The following is a 24,027-nucleotide window of genomic DNA, read 5'->3' as shown; positions in this document are numbered from 1 at the left end:
ATTTAAAACATCACAATTATGATCTGAAGTTTGCAGAAGCCATTCACGTTTGCATTCACTTGTCCATTCCACAGACATCTGTTTAATCTCTGCTGTCTGTCAGGGCCAGTAAGAGATGCTGCAGATAGGTATCTTGTGAGTCATTAACCCATTTTATAGCTAAGGTGCGGGAGACTCTGGTGTAGTTGCTAGTACACTGCTAAGCTAACAAGTGCGGAAAAAATACTGTTTGTTGAATTTCTATTCTCTTGTCTATACAGTAGAATCCGTTCATTAATTTAGTGTTTGTTGACATCAACCACTGTATTCAATGCTAAAATCATAGTCCAGTTTTCTTCTGATTTATGTCTTTTCTATGAGATGATACAATTTTGCTTATTCTGGATGGTCTATGGCTACTTATTTAAACAGAGTCATCATATGGTGACGTTAAACAATGATTGGTTGGTATTTTGTCTAGGTGTGGTTTGGGGAAGATCTGCCTCTAAGTCCCAGGTGTCCCCTGACTCCCAGACATGGCCCGGGACTGGCTGACGTTTGCCAGTATGACGAGTGGATAGCCGTGAGACATGAAGCCACCCTGCTGCCTATGCAGGAAGATCTCTCTATTTGGTTATCTGGCTTACTAGGTAAGGCTTCCAGAGACACCGATGTTTTATGTTCATTTACGGAGTGACTGACTGCTCCAGATGCCAGGGATACTCAGTGAATGTCAGAGTCAGGCCCTTTGTCTTCCCAGTCCCCAGAGTCAAGAAGATGCTCTCGTCCTGAGCCTCGGCTTTGAATTGTAGGGGACTTGAGATTTGACTGATGTAGCCAATCATTTTGCACAAACATTTTATTTTAATATTATTGGATTTTTAAAAAATTGAGTATTTCTAATATTGCTTTATTTATTTATTTATTTATTTGTTGTTGTTGTTTTTAAACTAATTTACCCCAATCTTGAATGAGCCATAAGGTTATAAGTGGAAGATATACTTTGGTTATATAAAAATAAATACAGTTTCTGAAACATGGAGGAATAGAAGCAAAGGAAGCCAAAAAGAAAAGGCCACTTGGAGAATGCCTGGCATCGTATTTTTTTTTATTCAGGATTGTGATGAGCGCTCTGAACTTTCTTCCCATTGAGTGAAAAATATCACTTTTTGTTTTGTGTATGTGTGCATGTGTATATGTGTATGTATGCATGGGTATGTGTATATGTGCATATGTGCATGTGTATGCATGCTTGAGTATATGTGCATGTGTATATGTGCATATGTATGTACGCATATGTATGTGTGTGTGTATATATATATATATATGCTTGGATATATGTGCATGTGTATATGTATATATGTATATATGCTTGGGTATGTGTGCATGTGCATATGTGCATGTGTATGTATGCTTGGATATGTGTGTGTGTATATGTGCATATGTACTCATACATGTGTGTATGCATACATATGCTTGGATATGTGTGCATATATATGTGTGGGTATGTGCATATGTACATATGTATGTATGCCTGAGTATGTGTGCATGTGTATGCATGTATGGGTATGTGTATATGTGCATGTATATGTGTGCCTGTATGTAGGTACAGGTGTGTGTGTGGATGTATACATGTGTGTGTGTGAGTGTGTGTGTGTGTATGTGAGAGATAGACAGACAGACAGACACCATGTGCTTGCCAACCCAGCTGGCTACAAGCTCTTGAGCTCTGCCTGACTACACCACAGGCACACCATCACACCTCACTTTATGTAGGTTCCAGGGACCCAAACTCAGGACCACAGACTTTACTAAGTAAGCTTTCTCCTAAGTCCCTCAAATCACTTAGCTCTAGACTTTCACATAGCATCCTGAGATTTTTATGAGAAGGAAAAACCTGAGGATGGACTGAGGCCCTCCTAAGATAAAACACACAATAAGCAGTTTCTCTGGTTTTGTCTGGTATCTGCTCGGTAATGGGAAAGCTTTTAAAGTTTATAATGTAAAGTGCTTTTTAAAGAAGCTATTTTAGAGGCAAAAGTCGATCTCCCCAGTTATTCTCCTCCTGTATTTAATCTATAAATTATAACAAAATCCATCTTATCTATAGAGAACATTTTTTTTCTTGTACAAGTGATATTAATGTGCAGTGAATTTACCTAAGTGTACATATGTTTTTCCTGAACTTTATGCAACCCTAACATTCTTTTGTCTTTGATTTAACTCAACATTACTTGTTTTACTCTACCTCTTAAAGGTGGTAACTTAGTGGCTCATCTGGTATTGGTTTGGTTTTCCAGATGTTACCTGACTGCATTAGAGTTTTAGCCACTGGTTTTGACTTCGCTGCTTCTAGATGTGTCTTAGCTTTTTAAAATGTGCTTTTAGGTGTTGACATCAAGGCAGAAAGATTATTGGAAGAGCTCGATAATGGAGTGCTGTTGTGTCAGCTAATCAATGTTCTTCAGAACATGGTGAAAGGCTGCCACTCTGACGAGCCAGGGGTGAGTACTGACAGCAGGGACGTTGGCTCTTCCCCTCTGCTCCTCACGGTCCCTTGTGCTTGTATGTTTCCAGCCTATACCTGGCTTTAAAAAATGGATTTCATTTTTTGAACATTTGAAAGATACTATTTGTAAACTAAAGGTGGAAATGTTAGCCTTGAAGCTTGGAAGATGGCCCAGTTGCTTATCATGTACCAGTAAACATGTAACACACAGAGTGCTTGTCATGTACCATGAGAGCCTGAGTTCAGAGCCTCAGCACGCATGTAAAGGGTGAATATGATAGCTTGTGCCTGTGATGCCAGGGCTAGGAGACAAGGACAGACAGATTCCCAAAGGCTCAGTGGTCCACTAGTTCCAGGTTCACTGAGAGACCATGTCTTAAAAAAAAAAACAAATCTCCATGAGCATGTTGGTGCATGTGGGTGTTGCAGTAAATCTCCAACCCAAATGAGTCCGTGAAAATAACACACAACTCTGTTACATTATTTATAAGCTGCACGCCTAGATTGGGCAGAGGTACCACACTAGACTACTCTATTCCCCAGCTATGAGATCTTTTGCTACTTGCAGCAAGCAGGGTTTGTGTTTGCTTTTGGCTGTGCTGGCCAGTTCTATGTCCAGTTGACACATGCCAGAATTATCTGGAAGGAGGAAGCTTCTATTTTAAAATGCCTCTATGAAATCCAGCTGCAAGACATTTTCTTAATTAGTGATTTATGGGGGAAGGCCCAGCCCATGGTGGGTGGTACCATCCCTGGGCTGGTGGTCCTGGGTTCTATACGGAAGCAGGCTGAGCAAGCCATGGTGAGCAAGCCAGTGAGAACACTCCTCCAGGGACTCGGCATCAGCTCCTTCCTCCAGGTTCCTGCCCTCCTGCCTGACTTCTTTCGGTGATGAACAGTTGATACTGATGTATAAGCCAAATAAACCCTTTCCTCCTTCTCTTGCTTTTGGTTAGGGTGTGTCATCATAGCAATGGAAACCCTAAGGTGGCACACAGGTCACATCTTTGTTATTTTTATCATCATCATCATCTCTATAGCTTCATCTGCTGCTTTGGTGGTAAAGTTTTGAGTATTAATGGAATATATAGCATTTTTTAAAAAAAGTTAAACTTAAAGTGATGATTTGAAGTAGATTACATTTTTAATCTTTCTTTTTATCAAATGTTCAGTGTTTTTGAGAGTTTGGAGCCTGGACTTGCTATTAGTGAAATATAAAATGATATCATTGTTCTTGGAGGATAATAAGTGAGATGTCTATATAGATGCATACATGCACACAGGTATCCATATATGTAGTACCAAGAGGACATCCTTTGGTATATGAAATTCTCTACTTCTAGGAATTTGTTCTAAGGGAAGCACAGATAAAAATAATGCAAATGTTAAAAATAACTTGCTATCAATAGAGATGTAAAAACTAATTGTGGTAGCTAAACACATTGAAATATTATGTATTTATTAGACATGATTATTTAAATGTGTTCTTTTTAAGTCTTAAATATGCCCACAGTCTATCCAGTATACATACTTTAAACGTACATGCACACTACTACGCACACACAAATCAGTTTGCAGAATCTTGTCTGTATGGCATTCTCTAGGCACACATGGGCACCTCTGCACAGAGATGTTCTATTGAAATGTCAGTGAGAGGATTTCAGTTAATACTAGTCATCTTTGTAGTTTGCTATATTTATTTGTATATTTTTGGAAACGATAATATATTCTGTATTTAATCATGCATAAAGGCTATTTCAGTTCTGGAAAATGATAGCACCCAGAAGGAGACGCCTAGACTTGGTAATAGCAGTTGTCTCTAGGGAGAGACACTGGCAGTGGTGGAGAAAGAGCCACTATACCTGTTACATTAAAAGCATCACCTGTTATGAGCTGCCAAGTTCAAAAGCAAAAGAACTCCCCGCTTCTCTGCCCTAGCCCCGGCAGAAATGTTACAGTTCTCATGAGCCAGACAGTTAAACCCACACAAATAAAAGCATAGGGTTTTCTGAGACCGTGGTCACCAAAGAACCTGAATTTAAGGATGGGCAACTACTGAATTTCATAGTCTCTTGCTTCATGAGTCTGTCTGAAGAAGAAAGCAACACCGAGGATTTGTTAGACTGTAGCATAGCATAGTCTTGTGTGCATGTTGAACTGTGTGGAAACACTCTGTAGATGCTTTGTCATTACCAGGCCACCATTTTAAAATTTGAGGTGCGTGTGCTGCTTTATAAAGGATTAAAGAAGCTTGACTCTACCGCTAATTTTGAGTAGATCATTTTTTGTAGGAATCTTTGTTCTGGAAAACACTTACGTAAAAAAAGAAAATTATTTTTGAAGATAGTTATTTTCCCTCCAAACTGTACAGTTTTTAGGAACATTTAATGCATTTAACATTTACTTTGTCATACTGAGATGTACTCCTAATGAAAATATTGATTGTTTGTTTGTTTATCCTCATGTCTTTTCTAGAACTTTCCAATGAGAAAGGTGCCTTGTAAGAAAGATGCTGCTTCGGGCTCATTCTTTGCCAGAGACAACACCGCCAACTTTCTTCACTGGTGCCGACACATCGGTGTTGACGAGACTTACCTCTTTGAGTCGGAAGGTTTAGGTAAGAGCTCTTGCTGTTGGAGTCGTCAGTATTTGTTAGGATGGTTCCGTGTCTGTCCCTCATTTCTGAGTTTCTAAACAGTGACTCAAAGTGCCATTCACAGTTACTTACACAATTTATACTGCCTTTATCTGAAAAATCAGATACTAATCAAATGTAGTAAGCCTTTCCCTTATTTTAATGGGCTTTCTATATCTAGCATTCTCTCAAGTTGGCTGTCAGAAGATTCTGCACTAATTCTGCTCTACTATTTTCTTGAGGATTGGTTCTAGCAGGTCTAAACTGCTAGCAGTTCCTCTTTACCCAGATCATTACAGAGGTAAAAGGTGAACTGTGCTTTTAGTATTCAGACTTAATTGTAAATAATAGCTGCCATCTTTATTATCTAGAAAGAATGATATTTTTGCCATTTTGTTAAAGAACTCATGCTTCAAGCTGGGCAGTGGTGGCACACGCCTTTAATTTCAGCACTCAGGAGGCAGAGGTTCGAGGTCAGCCTGGTCTCCAGAAAGTACCAGTGTTAGCATTTTGTCTAGGCTCCGCCCCACAGTTACCTGGCAACAGCAGGTGTGCCTGGCTCACTATAAAAGGGGTTGCTTACCCCCTCCCTCTCTCTTGCTCTCTTGCCTTCTTGCTCTCTCTCTCTCTCTCTCCCCCCTCTTGCCGCCCCTTCCCCACTCTCCATGTACTCATGACCGCCCTCTACTCTCTCTCTCTCTGCCTTTCTCTGTCTCTTCTACCCTCACAACTCCCTTCCCCATGCCCTGAATAAACTCTATTCTATACTACACCATCATGTGGCTGGTCCCTTAGGGGGAAGGGATGCTCCAGCATGGCTCCCCCACCCCACCCTCCCACCCCCCACTGCCAAACACAGACCTTCTCTCCTCATCTGTTTATAAAACACAACAACCAGGACAGCCAAGGCTACCCAGAGAAACCCTGTCTCAAAAAAAGCAAGCAAGCAAACAACAAAAAGCATGCTCCACTAAAAAATTGTTGATGTATTTTTTCTCATTTTTCTTAAGTCAGCAGAAAGAAACGTCTATATGGTCCTAAGGGAGCATCTGGCTGGCTGCTTTACACACACACAACACAAACACACACATGCACACACATACGTGTGCACACACACATTCCAAAGCATTTATCGATGTGTACATGCATACATATGCCTGTATAGAAATGCACATGCACGGAACGTGTAATGCTGTGGTAAGAGCTTTATCACCAAGGTGACACTATATTTCTAGACAGAGGTTTTATCACTGATGCTGTTTACAGCTCCTGATTTATGGTGGTGATTAAAAGCAAACAGACTCTTAGTCGAATTTGCTAGTGTGGCCTGATCCTGGCTAGGCCGCAGCCTGCTTGCTGTGCATCAGTCTGCCTCCCTTTGCCCCGTGTAGAGTAGGGCTCAGTGGTTTGCCCGGGAGGCTGCTGAGCTGTGAGCCCAGGTGTGCAGATTGTTACAATGTAGCTGATTAAGTGGCGCATCCTGCTACTAGGGATCAAAGGAAGGGGGACCGCTTTGAATTCTCCCCTTTGTAGCTTACTCTTTGAAATGGTCTATGAATGTCATTAGTTTTTAAATGTAGAAGACATCTTTCAGCGTGCTGAAGGGCAATGTAGGACTAAGAAAAATACTGTCAGTACCAGTTTGTAGCATTGAAGCGATAATTTTCTTTTCTCTTTCTTTTTCTCTTAACATCTGCTTGACACTCAAAGTAATTTTATGAAAGAAGTATACTATTTTAAAGTACTTGGGATATTTATAAAAACAGGTTGGAAATATTTCGTGATCAATTCCTTTATTTCTGTAGATGTTAAATTAGAATGGAGGTCTTTCTGTTGCTTTAAACAGTAATACATTATAGCCAGGCATGTTGGTACACACCTATACACTTACATAATCTCAGCCCGAGCTGTGTATCAAGCAGGACCTGTTCCAGAGGAAACAGATTGGTTTTATGCGTATAACAGATGCTATTCATACCTGAAGGAACGACTGCCCTTTGTGCTGGTGCAGCCAGGGTGTGTGCTCAGAACACGTTGTACGTTGGGTTCCACTGGGTCCAGAGTTCTTTAAGGTTTCTAACTCTAAGGAAAAGGTAGTCATAGGTACTGTCCTGGCGAAGCTAACACGAGGCCTATGAAAAGTGTCAGGCTCCCGCTGCCTCCTCCTCCTCTCCCTCCTCTTCTCCCTCTCCCTCCTTTCATCTTCCTCCTCCTCATCTTTCTCCTTTTCCTCCCTCTCTTCTTCATCCTCTCCTCTTCCTCTCTTTCTCCTCCTCTCCCTCTCCTCTCCCTCTTCCTCTTCCTCCTTTTATCTTCCTCCTCCTCCCCCTCTTCCTCTTTCTCTTCCTCCTCTTCCTCTTCTTCCTTCTCCTCCTCTTCCTTCCACTTCTCCTCTTTTGCTCTCTTGTTAAAGTTATGTCATTTATCTTTTTTATGGACCTGCAAAGGTTTTGTGTGCATTCTAAATGCTTTACAACATCAAATATAATTTGCAAGTATTTTTTTCCATCTTTCGCTCTTTAATATTATCCTGGGATGTGTAGAGTTTTTTTAATTTTTAAAATTTTATTGTATTATATATTTACTACATACATTATATATATGATTATATGTAATATATATGAGTGTTTTGTCTGCATGTATGTCTGTGTATCATGTATTGCCTAGAGGCCAGAAGAGAGTGTCAGATGCCTTTAGACTGGAATTCAATTTCCATCTGTCACGTGGGTGTTGGGAAATGAACCTGAGTCCCCAAAAAAATGTCAGTGCTCAAAACTGCTGAGCCATCTCTCCAGTCCCAAATTTAAAGTTTTTAAGTTTGTCTCTTTTCTTTATTTTTTGTATTTTGTTATATCTAAGTATCATTGCTTAACAAAGGCGGTACGGGTTTTAACCTGTTTATCTTGTATTGTTTTGAGGCCACAAACTATGATGTTGACTGGAGCCGATCGGAGTGGTACCCTTATCTTTAGCCTGGCTTCAGGAGGAACATTTTCCACCATTTACCTTAAATGTAAATGATATTAGAATGCTATCAGCTGCGGCTTTTTCATGGGCCCCCTTATCAGATTGAGAGTCCCCCCACTGGGCTGGAGAGATGGCTCAGCCGTTAAAGGCTAGGCTCACAACCAAAAATATAAGAGAGTCCCCCCACCCCCCATCCCGCTTTGTCTTTTTCGCACATAGGAATGGTGTTAGATTCTTTGAAATTCTTTCATCTGTATGCTATCCCTTTTTGTGTGACGTAGGACCACTGTTTCTATTAATTACGTTGGCTGATTTTCATATATTCAACTGTTTGCATGCCTGGCACAAATTGTACTTGTCCACTGCACACTGCTAGGTTGTGTCGCCAGCATGTTGAAGATGGTTGCATTCATATCTGTGGGGCTTCGATACTGGCTTTCGGTTTTCTTGTGATATCTTTCTCTGGCTTCTGTCTTTGTTTTGGAGATAATGATGCATCAGAGAGTAAGTTAGGAATTGCTACTTCCTGTCTTTGTGAAGTTTGAGAACTATATAAAGTTGAGGTGACCTGTCTCTTCAAACAGCATCTCCTGCTAAGAGATCTGTATTATAATGTATTCAGAGGAGGGCGGAGATCAAGGGTCTCCTGTGTTCTCCTTATTTTTGAGCCAGGGTTCCTTGCTAAACCTGGAGCTCATTGGTTTGTCTAGGTTGGGCAGCCATTGAGCCCCGGGATCTTCTGTGTTTTATCTGTCTCAGCACTGTGGTTACAGATGTGTGGCCCATACTTGACTATTGGGGCTGGATACCAGAACTCCGGGTCTTTTATTTGACATTCATGACTGAGCCATCTCCCCAGCCCTTACTATAATGTAACTGCTATTAAATCCATAGGTTTTAAAATCTGAAATGCTGTACAAGTAAATACCTGGACCACTCCTTTTTGCTCACTAGTTTAATTTTTTTTTTAGCACAGTAGAAATAGTTATATATATATAGAGTAAAAATGTGCTTTCTGAGTCTCCTCTAAGCAAGTAAGCCTGCTGTCTTCATTTTTCTTTCTTATACTCTAGCCTCTGTCAGAATGTCTTTCCTGTCTTACATCTGAGTCTTAAAACATTTGCTCTCATTTTTTTTTCCCCAGTTTTACATAAAGATCCCAGACAGGTGTACCTTTGTCTTCTTGAGATTGGTCGGATTGTGTCAAGGTGCGTATTTCTCAACATTTCAGAATTTCAAAATCCTAAATACCTTTAAACCACTTAAATTCCATCTTAGTTTCTATACCCAAAGAACATGATTCTTGATTAAAATGGAGTAGCCCAATTTCCTGTTTTATCCTTCTGTGTCTTTATTTACTTGTATCTACATGAACATACAGCAACATTTGCTGTCTTCTTTGGCCTCATCTTCATTTCCTGTGAAGTTGTGGAAATGCCACTTAACATTTCCGGATTAAGAATAGGGTAAAACCATGCAGTTCAAAGCCGAGCAGGTCCCATTTGGTAAGAAGGCTGAGCCCCTGTATCCTGTACGCCTTCATCAGCCCTACCTGCCCACCGGCTTGTTTTAAAGCTGCCTTTCAAGACTCCAGGGAAAATACTGAAAATTTTACATAACACCAGATATGTGTTACGATATAGAGATGGTACTTGAATTTTGGGCAATCTGAAATGTTAAAAAGGACGTCCAGCTGTCTCAGTGCAACAATTTGTAGAAAAGAGTCATGTAGACTTCCCTCCAGGAATAAAACCTTACCTGTCTTGATCTGCAGAGATGTAGTTGGGTACACACTGAGTGATCAGACCTCCCCTGGCTTGCTTTCAGATACGGAGTTGAGCCACCAGTATTAGTAAAACTTGAGAAAGAAATTGAGTTGGAAGAGACCTTGCTTAATGCCTCGGGGCTTGAAGAGTCCATCAGCATCCCCAAATCCTGCTGTCAGCAAGAAGAACTACATGAAGCTGTAAGTTACCGCTGTGCTTTTTGGGCTATGCTGGGTGACGTTTTATAGTTTTGTGTATTTTTAAATTGCTACTGGAAATACTGTGTATAAAAGAAAACGGTTTCTAGTCAGAATATATCCCTGTTACTAGCCTCTGCTCTCTGAGCTCTGCGCGCGCGCGTGTGTGTGTGTGTGTGTGTGTGTGTGTGTGTGAAGAATAGATATATACTCAAAGTATGACAGGTAAAGGCCTTAAGAAGGAAATGGGTTTTGTTTTTATTTTTAAATTTTGTAAGTATGGTGGCATTATAATCTGGGTTGTAAATAATCAAGGATTGCTTTCTTGGTCGCATATTGCATTTGTTTTATAGTAATAGCCCAAGCATGAGATAACGAGAGGTTGAATTTGGTCATAGCAGTGAGCAATGGAGCAAGCGAAATGAGTATAAGCCATGTTTTAGAAGTCCAGTTATGGACTTACTTAAGGATTGTGAGGTAGAGACAGATCCAAGGTTAAGTGGCTGGTACCCAGATGCTAGGGGGACGGAGGAAGCAGAAAAGCTGAGAGGATAAACTGATGGGTTTTCTGAACATTGTCTCTAACAGACAGTATGCAGAACTGTTATATGGTGGGCCATATTGTGATGGTTTTCTCATCAGTACCTGCTCCTTCTGTAGAAATCAATAGAATCAATTCTTTACGTTCTAAATCTTCTTCAGTGACTGTGGTATAAGTGATGGATGTGGGAGGAATATCAAACATTTTCTGCTGACTGTAATTTAGAATAACTAGAAGATTTGTAGCATTTTAAAGAAAAGTTGAGTGTAGGAAATTATTTGACAGGAAAAATAGATCATTAGTAATAAATATTTAGTAGTGCTTCTTTTCTTGTTTTATATGGTTTCTCTGATAAATCATTCCGCCTGGGGCCTGGCGAGCAGTTGGTAGAGCCTGCTGCAAAAGCGTGAGAGACTGAGCTCAGATCTGCAGCACCCTTGTAAAAATCAGCTGTGGAGGCATGTGTGTGTGTGTGTGTGTGTGTGTGTGTGTGTGTGTGTGTGTGTGAGAGAGAGAGAGAGAGAGAGAGAGAGAGAGAGAGAGAGAGAGAGAGAGACCCTAGTACAGCAGGGTGGGAGGGAGCAGGCAGAGACACTCACTGCTGGAGCTCACTGGCCCGTCACTCTAGCCAACTGATGAGCCCAGAAGAAAAAAACGGGAGGAGGAAGAAGAGGAAGAACAGGAGGAAGAGAAGACAGGCTAGATATAGACTTCTTGCTTCCACATACATGAGTCTACACATGCGTCTACACTAGCAGTATACAGACCAACATACAAAACACATAATCACACTGATACACACACATAAAAAATAGAATAACTATTCAGATTTATTGTAACACAGATTAAGAGTGTTAGTTGGAAAAGCTTTTATTAGCTCAAAAGTATTTACCTATATTATCTTACTGACACATTTGATGATTATAAGTATCAGAATGGGAAGCAGAAATAATAGAAATTATTTAAATCTTCATGAAGCCTTAAAGACTGATATTTCACAAAGGAAACTGAAATACATTTTGTTAAATAAAAAATTTCGATATAATGTATTACGTGAAGACAGTACACTTGATAGGAACAACATTTTCAGTGGGCAGATGTGCAGTGACTGTGTTGATACGAGAAGAAAGTATAATGTTGAAATTTAGTAATTAAGGAAATATAAGATAGCAACAAAATACCATCCCATTTTGTTCCAATAGCAAAAGTTTTAAAAGTTGGAAAACTGAAAGCTGTATAAATCGTGGTGAATCTATACTTAGGAATTGCTATTGTTTTAATGAAAACTAACATATAACTGTGAAAAAAGATATTAAGAGCAGCAAATATACTCTCTTCATTTTTATTATAATGGAGTTCAGTAAAAAAATGAACAAAAATGTTTATTATACTATTATTTATAATGGGGAAAAATAAGTAGTATAAAAATCCTCCAATAGAGCAAAGGCTTGATAAATTAGGAGTCAGTATTGTCACAAACTGATCTTTTTATGTGATCGCTATGACAGTTTTATAGCAGGGAGAAAATGCTGATTTTATGAAAAATATGTGTATGTGGAAAAAATGGGCGTGAGGAGAATGAAAATAAGGCAGTCACACTGTAGCTTGTTGTCTTTGGATATTTCCTTCAGTGCTGTTAATCATGCAATAACTAGATCTAAAAAAATTGCTATCCACATCTCATTACCTTGTGTAGACTCTGCTAGCAATGGCTGCTAACGCTAACAGCTTCATATTGCCAAATACAAGCTCTGATTTGGATATTCTAATCAGGGAAAACAGAGGAAACAGGCCTGAATTCTTACTGTGAGACCTACAACCAAACAAACCTCTTTCAATATATACATTCAATGGACATTATGTGCAGATATCCTAGACTAATATTTAGCATATAGGACAGTTGCTATTTGGTTTGTTGTGTTGGAGCCTATTGAATATGCAAATTGAATATGAAATTTTATAAGCTTAAGAAAGTTTTACCTTCAGGGTCTTGTTTCATGTGTGTGCAGGACATGGATGTGGGTGCACATGCGTAAATGCACCCAGGCTGTGAGCAAGAGGAACCCCGTTGAGTAATTTACAGGGACCAATCCCAGTTGTTAACAAGCACATCTTCTTGTTAAGTGAACACCATATGGAAATAGAGTCTATTAATATAATGTTCTTATCAGACCCTCTGGATTCGTAATTGTTAACTTATTTTTGGTAGATAATTAAGGCAATCATAAATATCTCTCTAGTGCACAGCTAAATTGGATGTATCCAAAGAGGATGTTTAAAACATTAGGATGAAGTTCAAGTAAACGAATATATTACGATATATTTAGTATGATAAGCAATTGTGAAAATAGTTATGACCTTTTTTGTTGGTTTGTTTTGAGATGGGGTCTCACCATGCCACCTTTGCTGGCCTGGAACACAGTATAGACAAGGCTAGCCTCAAACAGTTGACACTCCCAGCCTCTTCCTCCTGCATGCTGGGATGGATTAAAGATATGCACCAGCATGCCAAGTAAGATTTTTTTTTTTAATATGAGAAGCCCAATAATTTGTCTTAAAGGCAGATATAGAATGTTTTTTTTCACTTAACCATATTTCAAAATGTAAAATATAGGTTTACTGAATTTGTTTTTCTAGCTACTATAATTTTACCATTTTCCGAGGTTCAGGGAACATTGAGGAAGGGAAGGTCCAAAGACCTTCAAGCCAGAGGTCATAGAGGAGCATTGTGAAATAGAACTGGTGTGCTCATAAGCTCACAGTAGTTGCTTGTCTGCATAAGACCTGCACAACAGGATTGAGCCAGTCTTCGGCACTCCAGCATGAATGGGGTCACCAGGTCCCTTGCCCTAACTCAGAAGTGCTTGGCATTTCATAGATGTTGCAAGAGGGAGAGTTGGATTTCTTCAGGTGTGTGCCCCCATATAGGTTGCCATGATCCAATGGACAAGCCTGCAGCCACTAAGTGTACTCAGTGGATTATCAAAGAGAAGAGAAGAGAAGAGAAGGCATGGGGCTGGAGAGATGGCTCAGTGGTTAAGAGCAATGGCTACTCATCCATAGGTCTTGAGTTCAATTCCCAGCAACCACATGGTGGCTCACAACCATCTCTAATGTAATCGGAAGCCCTCTTCTGGTTGTCTAAAGACAGTGACAGTGTACTCACACACATAAAATAAATAAATCTTTTTTTTTTTTTTTTTTTTAAAAAGGTCCTGAACTCGGGAGGGGACCGTGAAGAAGTGTTGGGCAGCAGTTGAAATGGGGGGGCTGGAGGCAGATGTGGTCACAATACATTGTATGCATGTTTGAAATTCCTAATAAATCAAAAAAGATGTTTGAGGGATAGAATTAAGGTTTTTTCCCCCTTTCAGTTTCTTCATGCTTCTCGAATTGAGATATGAAGAGTTTTATCCAATCCTGAGCATACAGACATACATCTCTGCTTATTTTTACAGGAACTTGGAACAAATCTAGGTATTCCCTCCCACGTTGTTAGTTTAGCATTGTCTTAATGGAAAAGTGAGAACTCTTCCTTAGCCTGTATCTGACTAGATAATCTTTGATTCCAGGCAAATGTAATTACTCGGGGCTCTAAACAATTCAGACTTCATGATGAGCTCATGCTGCCTAAAGACCAGCAGGGCTGGAGGAGAACCATTATATAGTTGAGTGGGCCTTATATTTTTATCTTTGAGTTTCATCTTCCTATCAAACAGCATTGCATTTTGAGTTTTAATAGAAACTTTCCCTGGTAAGCCCTGAGTATTGATGCTTATTTTCAACCGTAGGTTAAACACATTGCGGAGGACCCTCCTTGTAGCTGCTCTCATCGGTTTTCTATTGAATACTTATCCGAAGGGCGGTACCGGCTAGGGGAGAAAATTCTCTTTATAAGGGTAAGTCTTCTGGTTACAGTCTGTATTCATGCAGGTTTGTCTTGGAATTGGGTTCACTTTTTACCAACCTCCTTTTGACCCCCCTTTACCTTGTAAAACAAATTAGAATACAGGGGCTGGCTATTCATGGAAGAATTTCACTGTACAGGAAGAAATATGGAATGCTTGATTCCAGGAATTTTAAGTGAGTTTGAGTAGATGCTTTTAACATTCAAGTAACTAGAAGACAGCTGAGACTGCTTAAACATCGAATAGAGTTTAAAAATACTTCCATGTGCTTCTGGGAATTTACTGCATTTTTCAGATTTTCTTTTTTTTCTTTTCTTTTTTTTTGGTTTTTCAAGACAGGGTTTCTCTGTGTAGCCTTGGCTGTCCTGGAACTCACTCTGTAGACCAGGCTGGCCTTGAACTCAGAAATCCGCCTGCCTCTGCCTCCCAAGTGCTGGGATTAAAGGTGTGCGCCACCACTGCCTGGCTCAGATTTTCTTAATGAAATAATTTTCCCATCAACTCCCTAAGAAGAAACGAACAAAATAGAATGTCCACTGAGATTAGTATTAGTTGGTCAGAAAATAAACAGAAGTATTGCCATTTGTGATGAGAGTGCTTTCAGGAGGAAGCACAAGATCTTTGTCTTAGGTCACAGAGCACTATGATGAGGACACCCGTGTATGGCCGTGTTCTGGTTTGGGGTGAGGATACCCAAGTTATGGCCTTCCTTTGCCCCATCCGCAGTTGATTACTTCTTCCTTTTGTTGATAAGACATTAAAATGTCACCCGTTTAGCATTTTTCTACTTTTGATATAACACAAGAGCTGTTTTCTCTCGATTCAGAAACACGGTATAGTTCACACAGAGTCCTCACATTCCCACCCTGGATCCAACTCAGAGAGAAACCCCAATTCACTTCCTGTCTTTGAGTTAGCGTTCTTTCTGCTTTGCACATGCATATAATGTGTTCTGATTATTCTTCATTCTCTTGTTATGGCCCCTCATCCCGATCAACTCAATTTTATCTTCCCTACCAATCCCTTCCTATCCTCATGGCTTTTGGGTTTGTTTTGCCACGTAGTTTAGTTAAGACCTTCTGTGACCATCAGTGTAGGTATTGGATTGAATCTTCCATTGGAGCCCAGCAGGGGTCATCAATGGGTACTCAGTCGAAGGCAGTTTCACCCATCCCTGAAGCAATCAATAGCAAACAGAAGCAGGTTAGTTGGCTGTTAACATTAATTAGCTAAACTAACTGGAAGAGAGACTTGGGACAAGTGACTGTGGGGTCTTGTGGTTTCCTTTCTTAGCACTTAGTCAGCAGGAAGAGGAAGGGTTCCCTAAGCCCCTCCTCCATCCACGCCTGACTGACTGACTGGCCCAGTCCTACACAGGCTCAGTGCAGCCGTCCACAGCAGCTAGGAGTTTATTACCACAATGGCTGTGTCTGGCCCAGAAGATGAAATTTCTTAGCCTTTCTTCCTGTCATCTGACTCTTACACCCTTCCCACCTCCTCTTCCAGACTCTTTCCTGAACCTCAGAGGGAATAAACGACATTAGTTCTGAACACTTATCCATTACATAGACTCGGCATTCACCAGGGCTCACTCCAAAGAGCATGTTCTTTGATTAGGACCAAGAGTAAGCCACACTTAACTGTGTCGTAAACACGAGGCACACAGACTGGGATTTAGAGCTGCAGTGTAAAGCTGAGCTCATATAGATACGAAGATCTACCAGCTGAGCTGGTCACATTGGTAGAGCCAGGGTTTGTTTTATCCCCACAAAAGTGCCTGTGTTGGGGCAGCCTGGCGGGTTTGAGGCTAGCCACAAATACCTTAATCCCTCAGAGCCATTCTTATCTGCAAGGATAACTTATATGAGTGGTTTGTTTTGTTTTAAAGATTCATTTATTTCATGTGTATGAGTACACTGTTGCTGTCTTCAGACACACCAGAAGAGGGCATCAGATCCCATTACAGATGGTTGTGAGCCATCATGTGGTTGCTGGGGCTTGAACTCAAGAACCTCTGGAAGAGCAGTCAGTGCTCTTAACCACCGAGCCATCTCTCCTGCCTTATATAAATGTTTTAAAGATGAAATTGATAGGCTGTAACTTTCAAATTTAAAATACAAGTTTTAGTTGTTCTTTCTAATTGCTTTTTTGCCTACCATGAGGCTTTCTGCTGTCTCCTTCCCTTCTGTCAGTACTCAATCCATGGAACACTATTGTTATTTCAGTTTTCTATATTAATTGTGTGGATTTTAGGATACAAATGATTTGTCAATATTTGTATTACAAAGTAAATGGCTTTTATTATTAGTTGTATAGCCTAATACTAAACTTATTATTTTAGTACCAAGAAAGAGAGAGAGAGAGAGAGAGAGAGAGAGAGAGAGAGAGAGAGAGTGTGTCAGTTTGAAATGAAGCTGTTTCCCAGGTCATAGCAAATGCATATCACGATTGTGACCAGACTGAAGCTATAAACGTCTCAGTTTCCCTGTTGACTTTTTTATTTTCACTTTTGGGGCAGATGCTTCATGGAAAACACGTTATGGTCCGCGTCGGTGGAGGCTGGGATACTCTACAGGGATTTTTGCTGAAGTATGACCCCTGTCGAATACTGCAGTTTGCTACACTAGAACAAAAAATTTTAGCATTTCAAAAAGGAGTTTCTAATGAAAGCGTGCCAGATTCGCCTGCCAGAACGCCTCAGCCTCCAGAAATGAACCCTTTGTCAGCAGTTAATATGTTTCAGAAACAAAATTTAAGACCTGGCACACCAGTGAGTGTTCCGAAGAACAAGGAGAAACAGGTACGTCTACCAGGTGCACGTCTGCCTGCATCGTCAGTAAAAGGTAATTTGGCTTCCCCGTCTACCCGGGCTAAACGGCCAGATTCTCCAGCATCATTTCCACATCCCAAGGTGACATCTTTGAAGGACGCAGCAAAAAAGACGACTGCTCCTTCCAACAGTGTATCGCAGTCCCTGGCTTCTCCAAATCCAGGGTCTAAACCAAGCACTGCACAGTGTGCCTCAGAGTCATCGCGAAAATGTGTCACCTTCCCCAAGACTGCACAGACCAAGGCTATTCCAGCCCAGAATTCAAGAGATCTGTCTAAGTCCAGACTTTTACCAAGTAAATCTCCTGGAAAAATGGAACCAAAGCATTTGAAACACAATCATCTTTCTTCTAGGGATGAGTCACGTATAAACTTATCATCCAAGTCCCCAAAGCTACCTAAAGGAGCCATGCACGGAAGGCCTAACCCTTCTCCTTTCCAGCCACCTGCCAAAGTGACCAAGCCCAGTTCTAAAACCGGAGCCATAGGTCTAGGGACACAGTCTCAGCCACCCACTAGAACGCCGAGGTCAGGAGCAGTCTCAGCACAAAGACTTCAGTCTACATTGAATTTAAACAGTCCAGCTTCTGTGTGCTCAGGGTCCTCTGCAAAAGCTACTCAGGGATCGAAAGGTAAGAATACAGTTTCAGTTGCCAAAAAGCAACCTCAGAGTAAGGGTGTCTGCCGGAATCCGGGACCTGGCTCTTCAAAGTCTCCTGGCCGTACCCCGCTGTCTATTGTGACTGTTCCCCAATCTGCTACCAAGACAGAAACTGTCTCGAAGTCAGCCAAGACTGCCATGAAGGGCCAGTACTCAGCTAAAGGGCCTCCCAAAAGCAGCAAGCCACCAACTTCCTTCAGGGACCCACCCTCATCTGGTAAGGGGGCAGACAGCGGAGATAAAATGCCCACTGCCAGGAAGAAGGAAGAAGATGACCATTATTTTGTTATGACCGGAAATAAGAAGCTTAGGAAATAAATACACTTGTATCGTTTCAGCAAATCAGGGTGATCAATGAATGGCGAGCCACAAGGATCACCAAAGATCTTCCTATTTGTGTCTGTCCGGAGAGCTGCAGACATGAAGTCAAGATGGGATGAAGCTGGGTCAGGGAAAGGACCCATGCATTTTGTGTATCAATGGACAAATGTGTGAGTTTTGACCTGTATCATCTTGCTAATGATGTCTGCTGTTTGAGGGAAGTGTAAAAGTCCAAGAACACTACTAGAATTTTAACTATTGGTGGTATATTTTTGAACACAGGTTAACTGTGGAGGTTATCTGCTAATAGCAACTCCGATACTCTTAAACACTAGTTACTGTGCTCAGCCACAAAGCAATGGTTTGCTTGGCGCTAGTGTGTGCCTGTAATCCCAGCTCCGAAGGCTGAGGCAGGGGTACACAGTAGAAGCCAGCAAGGTTTTGAAATGTGCTGTAATAGGCACCTAATTTATTGGTCAGGAATCCTGGTCCAGCAATCCTAAGTACCAATGGCTCCTGCTGTTTACTTTGATATTATTCTGGATTAAATGGAATTCTTACTATTTAAATCTCTATAATATTTCCGTATCAGAAGGGACTATTTGGTTTTTTAATTAAACTTGGCTTTTTAATACTGTATCATTTTATAACCAATATTTTTGATAAAAAGAAAAAAAAACTCAACCAAGTAAGTTAACTTATTGAATCATAAGCTGAAATTTAGTAAGAATTAAGTTTTTTAAAAAAAAAAAATATATATATATATAATCTAGACACTTTGTATCTTATATTTTTAGATGAAGTCTGTGCAGTGTGACAGGGAAACATTTAATAGCTTTTAGCATACTAAGATATTTTAAATAGACATTTCCTATATGTACATATAAATTTTTTCATTAAAATAATGTGTTTTGATACCAGAATTAGGTTTTAATGATCTTAAAATTAAAAGGGATGGGGGGTGGCTCAATGGATAAGTCATGTCTAGTACAGGCATGGGGATTGGAGTTTGTGTCCCCATACCTACATACAAATCTGGGTGGGCTTGATGGTCTGCCTGTAGTCCCAGCACTCAGGAGGAAGAGACAGGATTTCCTGGGACAAGCTGGCTGGCGAGAGGAGCCGATGGATGAGAGGCAGCTCTTTTGAGAGACCACCCCTACCTTAGTAAAAAAGGAAGATTCCCAAAGTCAATGTCTGTTCTCTCTATGTACAGACTCATACATATATCCTGTTCACATATGCACACACACACACACACACACACACACACGCACACACACCTATGAATGCATATATACACACAGACTCACATACATGCATGCACACCACATATATTGACGCGTACAAAAGATTAAGATGGTATTAAGAGAACCTTTGTGTGATGCTATGCACACATCTCATCAGGTGACTTGTATTTCTTTTGCTAGCACACTGTCGATTTTAATTAGTCTCCAGATTATGTTCATCTTCATTAGTAAGGCCATGTTGTGCTCAGTTTTCCAGTGCCCAGCAGACAGTGTACCTTCTGTTCTGTAGGCAGATTCTCGTCAGGAATATCCAATGATTTCATGACAGCATAAACACCTTCCACCCACAGGGATACTTGTAAATGATTTATGTACAGGCTTGTCACTATTTAAAGTTTATTAATGTACTTTGGGAACTTTTAAGGGTGTTAAGTAACTATGGTATTACCAGTTATCCTAAGTTGTAGGAAGGAAAAGCAGGTCTAAGAGGTACACGCTTGTAATTCCATTACTTGGAAAGTGGAGGCAGGAGGATCAGAAATTCAAGGTCATGTTCAGCTATGCACTAGAGACACGCCTCAAAAAAAATTGTCACTTTGACTCCTCTTTTATAACTCAGATGCCCTCCCTTTAAAATCTGCTTTCCATCCTCCTCCTCTTCCTTTCTTTTCTTTGTGAGACTGAGGATCTATGGTGTCTTACATTGATAGATAAGCATTGCGACTGAGCTTCCTCCTCGGCCCCTTCAAATACGGTTTCTAACACAAACAAAATAGTTGACCCAGACCTGCCATCATTGAATGAGTGAGCATCGTGGCTGGCTGCTGGCATTCTCTAGACCTACATACAGCAAGAGAACCTTGGGTAAAGACCACTGGATCTTTACCCAAGCAGTATGCATAAAATCAAAGATCTACTCAGGATCCCTTACAACAGAAAACCACCAAAAACTTGCCAAACGTTCCGGTTCTGAGCATCACTAATGGCAATATGTACATCTTTGAAAGCACCTCTTAGCACTCAAAAGAGATGCCAGGGGCATTTCTGTAATCAGGAATATCTAACACACCTTTCAGAGAGGAAGGATTGTAGCTTTAGAGAGGCTATTCCCTCATAGAGAGGGCCGCCGAAACTATTTCTAGATCAGTAACTTCTGAGAATTAAAAGAAAAATATAAATTACACTATAGGCAGACTAAACCTATGACTCAGTACATTGTACAGTTTTATAAACATTATCTTTTGTGCTGGGTAATCAAGAATAAAGATATTCTCAGACACCTGGCACAAATTCCCGAATTAACTTTAGGATTATTTATTTAAGATAAAGATTGGGTTTTTTGTTTTTGTCTGCTGTTCAGTAGCATTTCTCCAACTGTAGTCATATAGGGTGAATTTCTTTGTGTGTGTACCTTGTCTTTCCTAAGCATAGGTTGTATGTGAATAAGTAATTCAGTTCCATGGGAACTGAGAGAACACTCAGCAACTCAGAACACTTGGTATTCTTGCAGAGAACCTGAGTTCTATTTCCAGCACTCCCGGGGTGGCTCACAAGCATCCAGAACTCTTGTTTCAGGGTATCTGATGCTCGCTTCTGGCCTCCAGAACACAGGCACCAGGCATTCATATTGCACACATACAGGCAAAACATTCATACATGCAATCAATCAATTAGTAAATATCTTTCCCTCCCAAATTAAAAAAGTTAAATTCTTTCTGATGTATTTTGGTATTTTCTAAAGGAGCTGATAAATCTTTGCCACAATTTAAAAAACAAGTATAATGCAGTTGTACTCACTTCTTTTTACTACTAGTGTGAAATTACATAAGGTCTTTTTGTGTTTAATATTTAATAAACCAAATATTAAGCATAAAATGCTGATGTACCTGGAAGACACATGTGTGGTTTCTTAAAAATAGAATGTTTTTGTTTTGGAATGCTTTGCTAATGTGTAATTATATAAAGCTGAACAGGGACGGGAAGGGATTTTTTTTTTTTTTTTTTTTTTAAGATTTATTTATTATTTTATGTAAGTACACTGTAGCTGTCTTCAGACACACCAGAAGAGGGAGTCAGATCTTGTTACGGATGGTTGTGAGCCACCATGTGGTTGCTGGGATTTGAACTCTGGACCTTCGGAAGAGCAGTCGGGTGCTCTTACCCACTGAGCCATCTCACCAGCCCATGAAGGGATTCTTTTTACACTCTGCTTCTGGGGAGGTGTTTGAAGAGAGCACCTTCCCAATGTATGGACTTTTAGTGCCCTTGGCCTGTCATCTCCACAAAGTCTCATCACGCAGATGCAGCTTGCCTGGCATTCTCTAGGTAGCCCAGGCTGGCCTTGAGCTCATAGCAATCCTCCTGCCTCAGTCTCCTGAGTACTGGGTTTGCAGGTTTCGGGTACCACATCAGCTTGATTTCATAATGGATAAAGGAATAGTTTGGAGAAAATAATTTCTTCTGCAGTCTTTTTTATTTCTGTCTAATTTAAAAATCTGTTACTTCCTTAAAAGGAGCTAATAAAGGTTTTGATGTATTCTTACATCCAAGTTTCATGCCATCTCTGTGTCAGTTTGGATTTGTATATATTCTGTTGTTTTTTAATTGTTGTTGTTGTTTCATGTCAGCAGTATTTGTATCCAACTTAACTTATATTTTCTCAAGTATTAAAATGTCAGCATAAACCCACTCTGTTTGCTTTTTTAATGTATTTTAACTGTGTTTTGATTATTTGACCCATGTTGGAAATTGCATATATGAAACTGATAAATTAAGAGTTTTAAATATTATGTTATTTTAAACATTTTTTTATTGTATTGTTTCTCGATATTGTTTCAGAAAGACCAGACTCGTGGCTAATTATCTTTGAGATAATGGAAATGATCAGTTATTAAAGTCAAATTTTATAGGACACACCAACACTGTGCTTACAGAAAGTCACTGATAATAGAATTTCAAACTTCCTTTTCCCATAGTCCTGTTTCAGGGTCACACTTTGATACACCGTAAATGTATTTGAAATCCTTTTTTTAATGTTCTTTTATGACCAGAGCAATTATTAAAATGGAGTTAACCTACTATGTATTTCCTGGGCTGTTTCTAAGAATAAAATCCCAAATGAAGTTTTATGTTTGCCTAACTTTATAAGTGTAAAAAATTTAAGTGTAAGTGTATTTTATGACATTCTGGAAAAGATGAGGCACACTTAAAACCTTTTTTGGGTAAATATGAAAACACAGACAAATCTTAAGTGGTTTTACAATATCTATACTGTTAATGTAGAAAACCCACAATCTTGAAGGAATAATGCAAAGATAATGTTTTCTCTTTCTACATTAGGTGGGAACAATTTAAGCACTGGTTGGAGATATAGCCTCAGTACACACCAATTAAAATTAACCTCTGTGGCCTACCTTTTATGACTCCTACCAATTTTCTTATGTCACTTTAAATTACTTCACATATTACGAAGGTGTGAACAAAGAGAAGAAACTGAAGTTGTGTATAACTGTTTGCCTCTGACAAACAGCAGTGTCTGTGCCAGGCTGCTATGGAAGAGAGAATAAGAGGGATGTTGCATTCAAGATCACTGGGTGTCTGTCACAAAACACTTAAGTAACACCTGGGCAGTGGTGGCACATGCCTTTAATCCCAGCCCTTGGGAAGCAGGTGGATTTCTGAGTTCGAGGCCAGCCTGATCTACAGAGTGAGTTCCAGGACAGCCAGGGCTACACAGAGAAACCCTGTCTCGAAAAACCAAAACAACAAAAAACAAGGATTCCATAAGAATAGGTGTTATCTTTACCAGACTGTTAGAACCATCCGGAAGGCAAGAATTATAGCTGTTGTTTACCTCTGTGTTCTCAAGAACGAAGTTTGGCACACAGTAGGCATTTAGTACTTTTTATTTATGGGGAATTTTATACAGTGTGTCCTGATCATGTTCACCCCAGGTCTATCCTAGAATTTCTTCCAGAACAACACCTCCACACTCTGTTTATGCCTTTTCCTTCTCTGGAAGATACTGTCTTGCAGTACATGTCCTGGCCCTCTGGCTTTTACAGTCTTTCTGCCTCTTCTTTGATGTTCCCTGAGCCTTCAATGTAGAGGTTGTGTTGTCAATGCATTCAGCAGGGGCAAGCATTCAATGCTCAGTTGAGCTCTGCACTTTGACCATTTGTGGCTTCCTGTAACGGTCCCCATCTGCTGTAAATAGAGGCTTCTTTGGTGAGGGATGAGAGAGCTACACTAATCTCTCAGGGTGAGAATAAGCATCAGAATACAGTTAGAGGTTATACTGGCATGGGAAACTGCTGGAGTAAGCTCTCCTCTCAGTTCCAGATCACTTCCACCAGATCCTGTGCCCTAAGTGTGATGTCTTCAAGATGTTACCTTCTTTCTCTGGCAAGTACCAGGGACAAAGGCAATGGCCTGTACTGTTTTAGGAGGTCTCTTGGACTCTCT

At 40.2% G+C, this 24,027-nt stretch overlaps 1 protein-coding gene across 4 annotated transcripts in view; it reads left to right on the top strand.

Annotated features, from left to right (window-relative positions):
- Gas2l3 (growth arrest-specific 2 like 3) overlaps positions 1–22,691 on the top strand; it is a 35,159-nt gene extending 12,468 nt beyond the window's left edge. For 2 of the 4 annotated variants that reach the window (NM_001033331.2, NM_001079876.1), the window contains exons 5-11: positions 461–629; positions 2,368–2,483; positions 4,964–5,105; positions 9,235–9,298; positions 9,918–10,056; positions 14,386–14,493; positions 17,021–22,690. In NM_001033331.2, the coding sequence (NP_001028503.2) occupies positions 461–629; positions 2,368–2,483; positions 4,964–5,105; positions 9,235–9,298; positions 9,918–10,056; positions 14,386–14,493; positions 17,021–18,310 (2,028 nt within the window). In that variant the 3' untranslated portion in view covers positions 18,311–22,690. Of the gene's footprint in view, positions 1–460; positions 630–2,367; positions 2,484–4,963; positions 5,106–9,234; positions 9,299–9,917; positions 10,057–14,385; positions 14,494–17,020 lie in introns of all 4 variants that reach the window. The other 2 variants (NM_001284344.1, XM_011243445.2) reach the window with 2 other exon arrangements.
- Positions 22,692–24,027: the final 1,336 nt, after the last annotated feature.

Source organism: Mus musculus, chromosome 10 (genome assembly GCF_000001635.26).
Source record: "Mus musculus strain C57BL/6J chromosome 10, GRCm38.p6 C57BL/6J".
Classification (NCBI taxonomy): Eukaryota; Metazoa; Chordata; class Mammalia; order Rodentia; family Muridae; genus Mus; species Mus musculus.
The sequence above is the reverse complement of the archived record's forward strand: the minus strand, read 5'-3'. Positions and strand labels throughout refer to the sequence as shown.